Source organism: Lonchura striata, chromosome 9 (assembly GCF_046129695.1).
Source record: "Lonchura striata isolate bLonStr1 chromosome 9, bLonStr1.mat, whole genome shotgun sequence".
In the NCBI taxonomy this organism is placed as follows: domain Eukaryota; kingdom Metazoa; phylum Chordata; class Aves; order Passeriformes; family Estrildidae; genus Lonchura; species Lonchura striata.
Window position 1 is genome coordinate 23,425,661 of NC_134611.1, and position 13,505 is coordinate 23,439,165.

At 38.3% G+C, this 13,505-nt stretch overlaps 1 protein-coding gene and 1 long non-coding RNA gene across 2 annotated transcripts in view; one reads left to right on the forward strand and one right to left on the reverse strand.

Annotated features, from left to right (window-relative positions):
• LOC116183898 (uncharacterized) overlaps positions 1 to 13,505 on the forward strand; it is an 80,199-nt gene that overhangs the window by 53,873 nt on the left and 12,821 nt on the right. The gene's annotated exons all lie outside the window — the stretch shown is intronic.
• The window catches only part of COL11A1 (collagen type XI alpha 1 chain), a 130,106-nt gene continuing 120,360 nt past the window's right edge, over positions 3,760 to 13,505 (reverse strand). Inside the window, exons 58-69 of the mRNA XM_031505522.2 lie at positions 13,373 to 13,480; positions 13,234 to 13,287; positions 12,158 to 12,211; positions 11,180 to 11,287; positions 10,506 to 10,559; positions 10,381 to 10,416; positions 10,218 to 10,271; positions 9,193 to 9,442; positions 7,438 to 7,550; positions 6,592 to 6,660; positions 5,691 to 5,924; positions 3,760 to 4,434 (exon numbers count right to left, since the gene is read on the reverse strand). Coding sequence (XP_031361382.2) covers positions 4,288 to 4,434; positions 5,691 to 5,924; positions 6,592 to 6,660; positions 7,438 to 7,550; positions 9,193 to 9,442; positions 10,218 to 10,271; positions 10,381 to 10,416; positions 10,506 to 10,559; positions 11,180 to 11,287; positions 12,158 to 12,211; positions 13,234 to 13,287; positions 13,373 to 13,480 — 1,281 coding nt within the window. The 3' untranslated portion in view covers positions 3,760 to 4,287. The remainder of the gene's footprint in view (positions 4,435 to 5,690; positions 5,925 to 6,591; positions 6,661 to 7,437; positions 7,551 to 9,192; positions 9,443 to 10,217; positions 10,272 to 10,380; positions 10,417 to 10,505; positions 10,560 to 11,179; positions 11,288 to 12,157; positions 12,212 to 13,233; positions 13,288 to 13,372; positions 13,481 to 13,505) is intronic.

Here is a 13,505-nt window from a genome sequence, read left to right on the forward strand (position 1 = left end):
CTGGAGTTACTTTCATGCTTCAGCAAGATTAACTATGTTGAATTTTGATGTTAAAAAACCCAATTTCTTTGATTATAATAGGGAGCAGAGGAGGCACTTGCATCCCAGTTCCACTGCTGAGTTTTAACAACTCTTGTCTGTCTTAGTGAAATTAGGTGTGTTTTGATGGAGATCACGTCTTCCCCCCCCTGCCCCGTGAGATATTGGAAACAAAGTCAAGGTCTGCCAAAGCTCCCTGGACAACCTAGACAAAATATGTCCATTGTGGGCTTTGGCTGCATCCTCTCTCATTAGAACAGGGCCTTCATTCACAGAGCTGAGAAGGAAACAAGGCCAGTCTTGGCTAGAGCAGAGTGTCAGCATATCTGTAAGTTTGCAGCCTTCCTCACTGTATTAATCTTCAACGTTTTTATTGGAAACAAAATGTATAAATAGCTTTAGAGCAATCTACTCCTTGGCAATAATCTTGGCATTGCTTTTCACTGAACTAACAATGAGCCTCTGATAATTTACGTGCTTTCAAAAGGAACACAGATAAGACAGGTTTCCAGGTAAATATAATAGACACGACATTTAATATCCCATCTTCGTAATTTTCAATTTTTTGGTCCATCTACAATAGAAGATGTTCTTTCATGGAAAAATGAGTGTGCTTGCAATAGAAAACCAGTGGCTAGTAAGGCTTCTCCTTCCAGCCATTAGCATGTGAAGATTAATTTTGGAATTAACAAAGCTGTTCCCAAGGGGAAGAATCTTAAGGAGCTCACTGTCCTTATTCCATGTAGCTTTGTACCTTTTTGTGTCACAAGGTGACTGTTGGTGTTAGCCATAATGGCTCTCACTTGCACTGGAAAAAAATATCTTCATTGCATTTTATGAGCTTTTCTAAGAGATGTGCCAGTCATGGTGAGTTGATACTGCCCTATCCAGCATGAGAGGCAAAGAAACTCCACTCATTCACACAGAACAATTTCTGCCACTCTAGTCTATTACACTCTGTGTAATTCAGAACATTGCCTCAGTCTGGAGTAATTTTTGGGCTTGGTTTCCCATGTGCTGAGTTACTCCATTTCCATGCAACACAACCACAGTCTGTGTTTGCAGTGAAGAAATCATCTCCAGGATGGCTTTCTGTTTAAAGGGTCTTGAAGCAAACTTTCAAAACAAATTGCCCAGTCTGCTTTAGGTAGGGTGAACCCTCAAGTTCACAGAACACCCAAGTTCTGTTTCTAGACATAAAATCCATGTTACATAAAAATTTCAGTCTTTTCGTGATTGCACAGGTCTTTAATTTAGGGTATGAAGAATATTGATAATTCTTTCCTTTTGGGTTTGGCTGAGCGAGGAATTTGGCTGGCATAGTTTTGAAGGTTTGATTTGTTTCTAAGTATTTTATAATACCGTATCATGAATTGGAGGTTTTATGTTTTATGTTGGAGGCTGTTAGAATTTGACAATAGAATCTGAAGCTTTTTTTATAGGAAGACTAATATGTGAGTTTTGATGTGAAACTTTCTTCTGTTCTGAAGTGCCCTTTTGGTTTGTTTGCTTGAGTTTTAAGCACTGCTAATAGGAGACTTCTTTCAAGGGAAAACCAAGAGCATAATTTTTGCTTGAAGGGAAGAATATATAATGGCATTTTTTCCCCCTTTAATCTGAAACTTGGAGAGAAAAGAACAGCAGATGGAGAAAGAGATAGGTCAATGAGGAGTTAGATAACAAGCAATGGTGAGATGCTTTCATGACAAGTATAAATAGCAAGGTAAGTGGTTAAGGCCTTCAGAAAGGTTAAAAAATAAACCAGATGTATCCTTGCTGAAAAGAGTGGAAGACTCAAGTTCATTTCCTCCTTTGTGATGTTGCTGACACAAACCTTGGCAAGATGCTTGGACTAATTTTGGAGATCTGGTTTCATTTGGCTGCTTGCATATGTCATTGCATTCTTAGAAACAACATTCTGCTGCAGACTAATCCTGACTCTGCCAAACTGCAACTGTCTTTATTTTTTACGCTAAAGCACTCAGATGAGGAGTTTTTTTTTTTAGATAGGCTTGAACAGGTCAGCTCCTAACTTAGCCCAGCCCCCATGAGGAGGAAAAAATGTCTGCTTCTCTGCCAAGCTTGCTGCAGCTGCCCTCACATCTCACTTAGAAATTGCCAGAGTTCATGGAGAACAAGTAGCAGATTAAAAGGAGGGAAGGGGACATATGTCATGTCATTGGACCCATTGCTGGTTCTGGTTCCACAGTCTAAAACAAGATGCTGGACATTCTGTGTTCCACTACTTTCCAAGCCTTGGTCTAGTTCTTGCATTTCCTATTAAGAAATAGGGTCATCTGCATACCCAATGGAGTCCTACAAGCACAAGATTGAGGAATGGACAGTCGCTGTAAGTTGTGAGTGGCTGGGGAAGGAGTATCAGGCTCCTGTCTTGTGTTTGATGGTATTACCTGGACTGCTGGAGCAATAAATCCACACCAACCACATGAGAATTTATCCCTGCTGCCTACGGAGAGTGGCCAGATTAGCACCTCTCTGTTAACACTTCTCCTCCCAGTGCTGTTGCCCAGTGCTTGCCAGGACATGTAGTAACATTTTTTTCAAGCCCGGATGGTCTGGAGGCAGAATAAAATTAGAGTAATGACAGTGGGTGCATTTTGGACAATGAAATAAGAGAATGACCAATCCAGATAAACAAGACTTGATTTTATTAATAAAATTTGTATTTCCCTCTTTGAGGTGACAGTTACAAACTTTGGTTCAAAAATAAAAGAAAATATGAACAGCAAGAAGTTGACTTTTGGAATCTCACTTTTACATGTATAAACGTGCATAAGAAAATACCAGTTGGAAACGAGCCAGCAGAAACTAGTACTATTTAATTTAACAATTTATAGGAAATAGAAACAAACATTTCTTTTCAAGTCTTACATATATTATGAAAAATAATTACAAAAGGATTTGTGTTGTAAAGCTAAAATGTAATTTCTACTTCCAACTACCTGAATAAAATGTTCAGAGGGAAGGCCAAACCATCATGTGTTTTTGGTGAGCTTTGAACAGTGAATCGTAAAATGAGTTTGGGTCAAAGACAGCTCTTTAGGAAGCAGCCCCACGTATGTTGCTGAGCAACTGTGTAGAATCACATGACCTAGACATATTGCATCCCTGGCCTTCAGGTGGAGTAACACGAAGGAAAAAAATTCATATTAATGGGACAGGCAAATATTGTATAGACTATTCTGTGAAACCTTTAGTATCCAGTTCAGGAAGCAAACATCCATCATTGCTTACATAAACATCTAAGTAAACACTGCAAAAATCCATAAATAACTGTTTCAAATCCAGTTTTTATATTTATGTAGCCCAAATAAGCACAGTGGAAACAAATCAAGATGAGATTAAAAAAAAAAAAAAATAGGAAAGCTATATGATTAATTTATTTCACAGATTTTAAACATTTCTCTTATATAGAAGTTTGGTTTTTTCTTACATATTTTCCCCACCTAAAATGATAAACTTGTTTATTTTAGGTATATACAGTTATCTCATGAAATTATGGAATAGAAAATAAAAAGTCTGAGGTATAGCACCATGGAACACAGCACCTTTGAAAGTGCTTTCATTTCATCATCTAAATTCATTGTCACAGAGTGATCAGCAGAAAGCAGTTGTTCGAGTGTGCTGCTCAAGCTCTTCCAGTTTTGCCACTTTAATTTTACTGGCGACTTCAAATAACAAAGCTCTTCAACAACAATATATACAAAGGGATTTTATTATTAATCAGAAATTGAATTGGCTTCACTGGCAATTACAGTTTTATTTTTTTCAGAATACATACAAAGTATTGACAATGTAGTTTGTAATTGTAAAATAAGAGCCAGATGCAATTCAGAGACACATGCAAGTTTCGGAAGTGGACAGAGAAATCACAGTATAGTACTGTACATAGAATAATTACAGTTTATATTAAACACTCTCTAAACACATCTTTGTTGTAATGGAAGGAGCACCATTGTCGTTGGTTTTTTTACAGCACCAGAGGAATCCAAAGGGGGTGTTCCTGAAGTGAGCCCTATGTTGTCTGTCTGTGCCACAGCATCTTTGCAAAATAAGTTTAAGTCATGTGATTCTGGCCCTACAAGGGCAATGATTACTCTCTAGATAAGACATACATACACAGCAAGACATTTTCTATGCCATCCTTATTCAAAACTTGCATGTGGCATGAACTGGGTTGGTAGCACCAAAGTGCAACATTTGTGTTGATCTGATTTTGTCTTAAGCTTAACCAAGGAAGCAGACAGGACCGACCTCAAATCCAAACTTCTGGTTCTGATCACCAAAGTCATTGATCATCACATCAACTATGGGCACTTGGTCTATTTTGGGTGTGTTGATTTCCAGCACCGTCTTTGCATAGCCCTTTCTTGACTGTTAAAAAAGAGAAGAAAACCCAAACTGTTACACCTCTGAGCCTTTAACATACTGTAGATCTTCATTTATCTCTAAAGCATAGAATTACTAAATGATTGCACTGTCATGCACCAGATATTGTGAACTCTAAATCTTACATTTTCTTATGATTTAATTCTAAAAATGTGACATGATTTTAGTTGGAGGATGGCCCATAGGTTTTTTACTTGCTAAAGAAGGCCTACAAAAGAAAAATAATCTTGGATATTTCATGTTTCTTAGAGAATTCTATAGTTCATATCTATACTATTTAATAAACAGTAATATTCTCACAGCACTGCACGTATCTCCTGTGGGAACACAGGAAGGGTGACATGAAGCACATAGAAAGGGTGGACATGAAGCAGTTGTGCATTAGTCTCACTGCTGAGGGGAGGTGCTTTGCACATCTCTGCCTCAGGTGTCTATCCTGCCACTTTCAGGTCTCTAATTCTGTATCTCTGCTCAGAAACTGCCTTCAGAATGCTCCTATATCAAACTCCCAAATAATTAATGAGCCTTCAATTGTCATTGTTCTTTTGATGTCTTTGTTTCAAAGGGTTCAATAGAGACTGTTCTATTTCTGAGAAGTGGTAACAGTTGCTCTGTCCACAGAGACCCTGAAAGAGGAGTGCTCAGAGAGCTGATGTATGTTTGGACACCTCTGGGGAGTTTCAGCTAAAGGAAGATTCTGAAAAGTAAAATCCACAAACTTCACCTGGCTTTGAATACACAAAACAAGAAAAGGAAATACCGAGTCATATATCAAACTATTAAATTAATTCGCTATGTTTGGGTACTACATATGACTTATGTGATATGTGTATTTTGCTGTATTCAATAACTATTCTATTTGTCTATACCTTGATTTTTAGTATCAACATGTTCTGCTTATAGGCTGCCTCCTCTCATTATCTTTTTTACTTCTGCTCTTTCCTTATACTGTGCCCATACACAGCGGCAGATAGTCTGATTTCAGCACAGTGGTGCTGCATCCATTCCAAGTTTTTTCATTTTCTGCTGCTTGGCTTGTGGTTATATCTTTTTCTGTATGTAGGTGAAAATTGAATATGGCACTAGTGCACTGTGGTTAAAAATCTACTGAAAATCAGTATATGACAAGTGAAGTGTTTACAAAGCTTGTCTCAGAAGAAAGCTGTGAAAAAATAGATTTGTTTGATTTCTACTTTAAATGACAGGTTGGTTTTGTAAAGACTCTTTGAAGCTCTACTTACTGCACAGCCATCGTGGAGAGCTTTGATGTAAGGATTGTTGTCATAAGACATTTCTTCATCATTGGATCCTAAGAACCTTAGTGCTTTGTCATAGCTGTCAGAGGGTGCGTCGTGCCAGGCCACAGACTGGTGACAGTTGTAAGTGAAATTTTGTCTGGCAGAGGCACTCAGTAGTTTAAGGAATGTCATTTGGACCATATTAATGGAATTGCCTTCAACATCCAAATAGGAAAGCTGGAAAATATAAAAAGTTAGATGAATATTTATCTGTTTTCTTTGGTACGATGCAAACCAAAATTATTGTTGACAAAAGAGAATCATGTAACTGCCCTTAATAAAAATATCAACCAACACATAACATTTTATGAAGTTTTAAAGGTCAATACAGCTATGACTCAGTACATAGATTTTCATGATGTAGCAGTATATTTAGGATGAAGAATTACATATTGCAGCTTCATTCTACTGGGAAAGAGATAATTACTCCTACCTTATAGTGTAAAGCAGCAGAATCTGTTTGGCAGTCTGTTTTTAGTTAATCATAAAGTTAGCCAGCCTGCAGCCCCACTTCTGCATACCCAGTATATTTCCAGTAAACTAGACTGGGGAGGGGGATCTGTGTTCCAGCTGCTGTCCTAAGGTTTGGGGGTGAGGTGTGTCTGACAGGGGCCAGATCCTCACCACCAGCTGTGCAGGTGACCTTTTGGATCACTGTGGGACAACACAGGCCAGGCTTATGCTGTCCAGGGGCAAGAGACCACGTAGCTGCTGTAATATTTAGGGGAAAAGGGCTGGGGGTCTTTCCATTATGCAAATGTTTACAAAATTTCCTGTGATTTGCTGATTGCTGAAAACATGGACCTAATTTGTGAATACAGTTATAGTTGCAGTGACAACTTACAAGTTTTCCTCGCTTAAATTCACTGAACCAAGATCCTGGATTCTCCTTTGGCCATGATGAAATTCTAACCTGTGTGGTCAAACAACAGAGACAGAAGTATTTGAAACATATGTTGACAGATATGAAGGTTTTACATGACTTGGGACAAAATAACACATCAGATAATTAAGAATGGTTCTTCCTGAAATCTCAGCCACTTTAAAGGTCTGAAATAGAATGTTTTTTCTTGTAGAGAATGCCTTCAAATTAGTGACTTCAAATGGAATTTAAGAGAGTTAGTTCTATTTGAGGGAGTTGGTTATAATCTGTTAAGAGTCAGGTAAGCTGCTGGTATAAATTGTTGCTATGAAGTATCTAAATGAATTTTCACCAGTGTTGATACTAATAGATCCCTGTCATTTAGGCAAGATTTCAGAAAGCCTTCCTCTATACCATATGCCTCAGCAGATGTAATCTATAACAGGAAGTAAGGACACTGTTAATACAGTCTTTTACATCTACTTGGCATAGAAATAAATAGATATAAATGAACCCACAACAGAAACACAGGAAGGTTTGGCTTTTAGGTGACAAATACTAGATCATGTGCTGTAAGTGGCTGCTCAGCTGTGTTGCATTCTGAAATGTTAGCACGCAGGTGCACAGATTCTCTATCTGAAGTTGAAAATGGTATTTGTTAACTCTATGTACCATTTTACTGCTCCATTCAGATATATGTAAATGTAAATGTAATTAGAAAGACAGATACATGAAAATGTGGCAATGTAATTATCCTGTTTAATTTAACATTGTAACAGCATAATAGTAACTGTCAACAGCCAACTGAAAACACAGATTGGTACTTACTCCTTCAGATTTCTTATCTGGGTAGATGCAAGTTTCCCCACCTGCTGTGAAATTGCAGTATACTTTGAAGGAGTCTCCAGAACAGCCCTGGTTAGGATCAATCCAATATTCCCCTAAGACAAATGAGAAAATATTTGCCTTATACAGTAGAAATGGTATTCAGAAGAACCAGGCTTTACTGCTACCTAATGGTCCTCCAAAGTTTGTAGGAAGTGTATTTTATCTGAATGGTTTTGGTCAGGGAGCAAAATCTGGAACTATTTGCATCCTTATCTTCATGCAGAGGGGTCTGCCTGGGCTTGGTGGGGTTGTAGCTGGCACAGGCACCTAAAGCTTCTCCTGAGAGGGATCCACCTCAAGCAAAGAGCCTTTTACTCCTGGGTTACGAAGCTGCAGCACCAGCAAAAGCTGGGCACGAAAAGAGCTGCAGCCCATCCAAGGTCCATTCAAAGTCAGTGCTTTTTAAAATCTGCTATTCTAATTAGAATGATGATTTCTGTGATGAGAGCTCTTATCTTCAGATGTTTCACAAACAGGGCAGCAAGCAACTTTCTGACAACTACAGTTCTAATCCAGTTTCAAATAGTGGAGGTTTCAAAGAGAAATTACAAATCTTTTCACCAGTTCTGTCTTCTGAATATAGGGCATAGACAAAGTATTTGTGGGGTTTAACAATTCTGTTGATTTAGGCTGTATATTGAAAACTGTCTTTCCTTTCTGTAAGTCTTATCCCTGAAAAATTTCGAATTTTAATGAACACATTTGCTTTTATTTTAACCAAAATAAGATTACTTTTATATGAAGACAGCTCTAAATAAGAAGCAAACACTGGTAAATGGAGAAGGTGAATGTTTTCTGTAAAAACCATTCCTTATTATGGAGGGTACTGAATTGTAAAATATGTACTTTTCATATAGCACATACACTGCTTAACTACTCCTCAAGGCAACCATCTGATCTTATCTATCTAGAGTGAAAGCAGTAAAATATTATTAAACTGTCAAAATCTATTTTTCCTCCCATTTAAAAGCAGAAAAATACTGCTCTGAACTGGGAAATTTATGCATTGCAATTGAAAAAATTATGAAAGGATGAAAACTTAGTGAAGGCTGGCTTTCATTTAAACATCTTCAGAGGGGTAAAATTATTTAGAAAAGAAAAGAAAACAATAAAGAATAATAAAATCAATAAAGTTCTTAGGGACACTGTATGTCTTCATATCATTATACATTTTATTACACTACTACTTGGTAGCATTGAACAGTGTCAAAGAAACTTCCATGCCTCAGTGCTGGTTGATCTAGAAAAAACAGTGCTGATGCAGTAGAGAAAATTATTGCTTCCAGGACTAAAAGACTAGTAAAGTTTTTGAGAATCAGTATTGAACATAAATCTCATATAATACCAATGCTGTTTCATATAGTTATACTACGCTCTTTCATCACACTCCTGTTTTGATTGTCCTGGAAATGCAAGGCCCACCTTTCAAAACAACAACTGCTTTTTATTCATCACTTTAATAGGTTTTAACTTAAAAACCAGATCAGGTTATGTATTTAAAGAGATTTGACTCTTACCAAGAGAACATGTCTTACACTTTTAAACTTTTAAGCCTGTCAAAATGGATTTGATTCAATGGGACTGTATTTGTTGAGCAACTGTAGGAGCCATGTACCAATAATGGATTATGCTGCCAGAGTGCCCTGGCAGAGCCAGGCCCAGCCCTGTGCCCTGTGCTGGGCAGTGGGAGCTCACCGTCGGGGAAGTCGGGGTGGCAGAGCTGCAGATCTTTGCAGGTCCGGGCTGGGTTATTCTGAGTGCCCATGGGAAACTTCATGTGCTCAATGTCTTGCTTCAGGGAATTCAGGGAGCCAAAGATCTCCTCCATGCCATCAGAATAATCCAGAATATTATCACCAGCATCAGATAGCATATAGTCAGGAGATCTTCTTGTCTTCTTGGGTGACTGGATTGGCAGTGGCTGGATTACCTCACCTGGAGGACCCTAAGTGAAAAACAACATATCTAATTATATCTTCTGTTAGTTTTTCAGCAGAGAAAGACCACAGAATGTGGCTTGGAGATGCTTTGAATAGGCTTTCTTCAAGGTATTTACTTCTGTATTTCACTTTTTTTCCTTTAGATTCGTACCTATGTACTATGATTTACTTGAAGAAAAACCAAAAAATATTGTAAAAGGCCAAACCATTGTTGTGCTCTAAACTCTTGTAACTACATTACTTTTTGGGGATGAGTGTTTTGCCCTCACACAAGTGACACACAGAACTGACTCACAGTTGCCTCTGTATCACTATTAATTCCCTCAAGCACAGACATATTCTATGAAAATTGAAAACTCCAGATGTTTCCTATGATAAAAGTTGAAAAATTTTCCAAACTCTGGTTTTGACTCTTCATTTTAGCTTGTTATGAGATAAAAATGAATATGGAAACAGAAGAGTATCATCAGGGGAAACCAGCAGAATTTTGTTTTCTGTGCTTCAATATAACACATTAAATAATTATTGCATGAGGGGCTTCTTTTTTTGCTGGGGGTTTATAGGCATTTTTTGGGTGTTCTTTTTGTTTATTTTGTTTGTTTTAAGTTTCTTCTGAATTTTTCAGTGCAGATACGTATTTCTGTGCCTGGTGGATCTGTGTTTCCTGAAAAGTGAATTTTCAAAGAATCATTCATATTTTAGCTCCCAAACATTGTTTTCTACCCTTTTCAAAACAGGTTCATCATGTCAGGGTAATGCAAGATAAGAATTCTTACTTACTGGAGGACCAGGCGGACCAGGTAAGCCATTGTCACCCTTCTGACCTGCAGGACCCTAGAGAGCAATGAAGGAAGTGCAGTGTTGACCATGCTACACAACATTTAAACATAACAGACACAAAAGCTAAGGAAAAGAGGAGAAAGTATAGAGGAGAGTTACTCACACTAGATCCTTTGGAGCCTTTGGGACCCTGGGGACCCTATGGGCAAGAACATATAACCCTGGTTAGAGTGTATTGCACACACCTTGGGGGTGGTTAGAACAGGAGGGCTGGATGAAATTACTTACAGGTAATCCAGGAGGACCAGGGGGTCCAAGAGGACCAGCAGGACCAGAAATTCCCTAAAAAGGAATAAGAGAATAAGCAAAGAACTAAAGTATTCTACATACTGGACTGTGTTAAAAAATTGTATTATAAAAAAGGTAGTCCCATTAAGTGTCCAGCTGTGGTGAGTTTTGAGTTGGAGAGTTTTGAGAGGCCAAAATAGCTGGCAAGTTTAAAATACTAGATCTGAGAATCTGAGTTGCTTGTAGTTGTTCTTACACTGACTGCAGTGGGTTGTCAGAGCTGTGTTCCTCTTCAGATTGGCTTGGAAACCTCACATTTTAAATAGTGCCCTAAAAGCATGGCTTAGTAACTAGAAGAGAGGGAGCTGCTTTGGGTAATGCAATTAGTAAATGTGATGAGATTGCTGCTGCTACTTTTATCTTGTTGCTAACTTGTTCTGTGTGCATGTTGGGATATATGTGTTTCCTTCATTTTCCAAAAACACTCTATAGCCTCATTTTAAGATGTTTAATATGGCCGGGTTTGTACAATGCCTAAGAAAGTTTCAGCCTCTTGTGGGAGACTCTGGCTTTTAAATGTTTTTAACAACTTTATGTCTCTCAGAAGGAAGCCTGGAATATACACTCCTTGCTTGCATGGAACCTGAATGGAAACACAAGTATGTTGTACTCACTGCATCACCCTTGGCTCCAGGAGATCCCTGTGGGCCAGGAAGACCCCGATCACCCTTTTCACCCTGTTCTCCTGGAGGTCCAATCAGGCCAATCAAACCAGGATGTCCCTAAACAAGATTTAAGAAAATCTCGTCAGCATTCATTAAAGTAAATGTGCTTTGCAAACACATAAATTAGACCTTTCAGATGTTACCACTGTTGCTTGTCAACAATCAACCTGAAAACAAATTATTCTAAAAACATATTTATTGCTGTTAGATGGTCTTTCAAATTTTCAGATTATTTGCAAGTTGTGACTGCTTATTCAGTGAAAGATCCAAGTGCAAGGTAGTGCTTACTGAAACCAGTGCAGAAACCACAGTACCCTGGGTACAAATTTCATGCCAGTTTTCACATGTAGCTGCCATCAGCATCTCACAGAGTTCCACATGTCATATGGCTGCATAAACAGCTGATCCACGCAGATAAACAAAACCTGCAGTTCACAAGGCATATGTTCATGCCTCTTTCTCTATAGGTTTTTCTCTGATACACAAGCAATCAATATATTGTTGGGACTTCCTTAGGAAAATGCTCTCCCAGATGTCTCAATCCATTATTTCAAAAGAAAGTATTATAGCTGTTAAATATTTATATTTTGTTCTTTTAAAATAAAAATTGTCGATACTAATAATTTCTACTTGCTTTGTTCTTGTAAATCTGACAGTTCTCTTTGCATCAATATCTCTGGGATTTTCACTGCAGGGACCACATGGTCAATAGATTACCACACAGGCAGTAATCTTTTTCTTTCTAGGTATTTCCAGGATATTGGATGGGGCTTAAAACTTCATGATGACTCTTAGGGCTGTGGGAAGTGGTTAGATAGACATGGCACAATGCCTTGCTGATACAAACCCTATTGCTTCTCTCTGCTAATTTTATAGAGGTTTTAGGCTGGGCTGAAGTTACAAAGACACAAAATTAGCAAAGCATACCTTCTCTCCTTTGGAACCTGGGTCTCCTTTCAGTCCAGGCAAGCCAGGTGGACCCTATATAAATCAAGGGAAGTAATGTTAAAGTAAGTTTTAACGTCCTGCTCAAATCATATTTTCTTGAAATGTTATTGAAAGAGGTTCAAATCAAAGTACAACATTCAGTGGTTGATGGTTGTGACATGATTTAGATCTCAAGATGAAATGTATGTTTAAAAAAATCATAATGATGCTACAGTGGTATTTAAATTACTTTATAATTAGAAATCTATAAAAGGTTGTATGAATAGAAATCTATGGAGCAGAGGGTTAACTAAATTCTTAATTTGAGAAAGCTTTAGATTTTATAAGAATGGCAATGCTGGTTTTGTGTAATTTGTACATAATAAGATAAAAAATGCAGGCCATGAAGTGCCTGTGCAAAAGACATGAATTTTACAGAGGCTGTTAATCTCACATGCACATGTGTCCATGAGGTGTAGTGCTGCTACATTAAGTGTGTGTCTGTCTCCTCACCACTGCTCTCCTGGTGGCAGTGGACAACTTCTGCTATGGATAGGAGTGATAAGAGACCTTTTCCACCTGGCACATATTCAAAAATCCCATAACATTTCATGTGCAAAATATGATTCAATGCTTATGCTTTCCATCTCCACTTCAGGATATCACTAGATGCAAAAGCCTAGGCAAATACATAATTCATGAATGAAATGTGAAATTTTTAAGCCTTTGGAATACAGAATCAGACTTTTCACCTGCAGTGTGTTGTGCTCTACTGCAAATCAGGCTTCATACTCTCCTGATAGCAATCTCCTGTGGAGGATGGGAGGGGAAGGAGGGAAAACCTAACCTCAGAATCTTTTACATATCAACTTTACTTTCTTAAAATCCAAAATTAAGCTGCGGCAATGCATTGAGAAGTTCTTGTTGAGCTGATAGGATGTCTGTGCATTTGAAAGCATATAGTTCATTAATATACACAGCTCCAGATTTTAACAGCTCTCAAATGTTAGAAAAGAAATCTTTCAGTGATGTTTTTGGAGGCTTCTGTGAGTGACATGTGGGAACAGGATGCTCACCAGAGGTCCTGGAGGGCCACCCTGACCTGGGGCTCCAGGCATACCTTGCTCTCCCTAGAAAAAAAAAACAAAAAGCTGGCTTTACCTGAGTATATACAGGGAATGCAACATTTAAAATATGATGTGCTCCATGACTTACCACAGGGCCAGGAATTCCCCGGAGACCCTCTGGGCCAGGTTTTCCTGCAGGTCCCTGTGGCCCAACTGGCCCTGTTTTTCCAGGAGCCCCTTCTGCACCAGGTTCACCCTGGAAAGAACAGACCAGGTCAGAG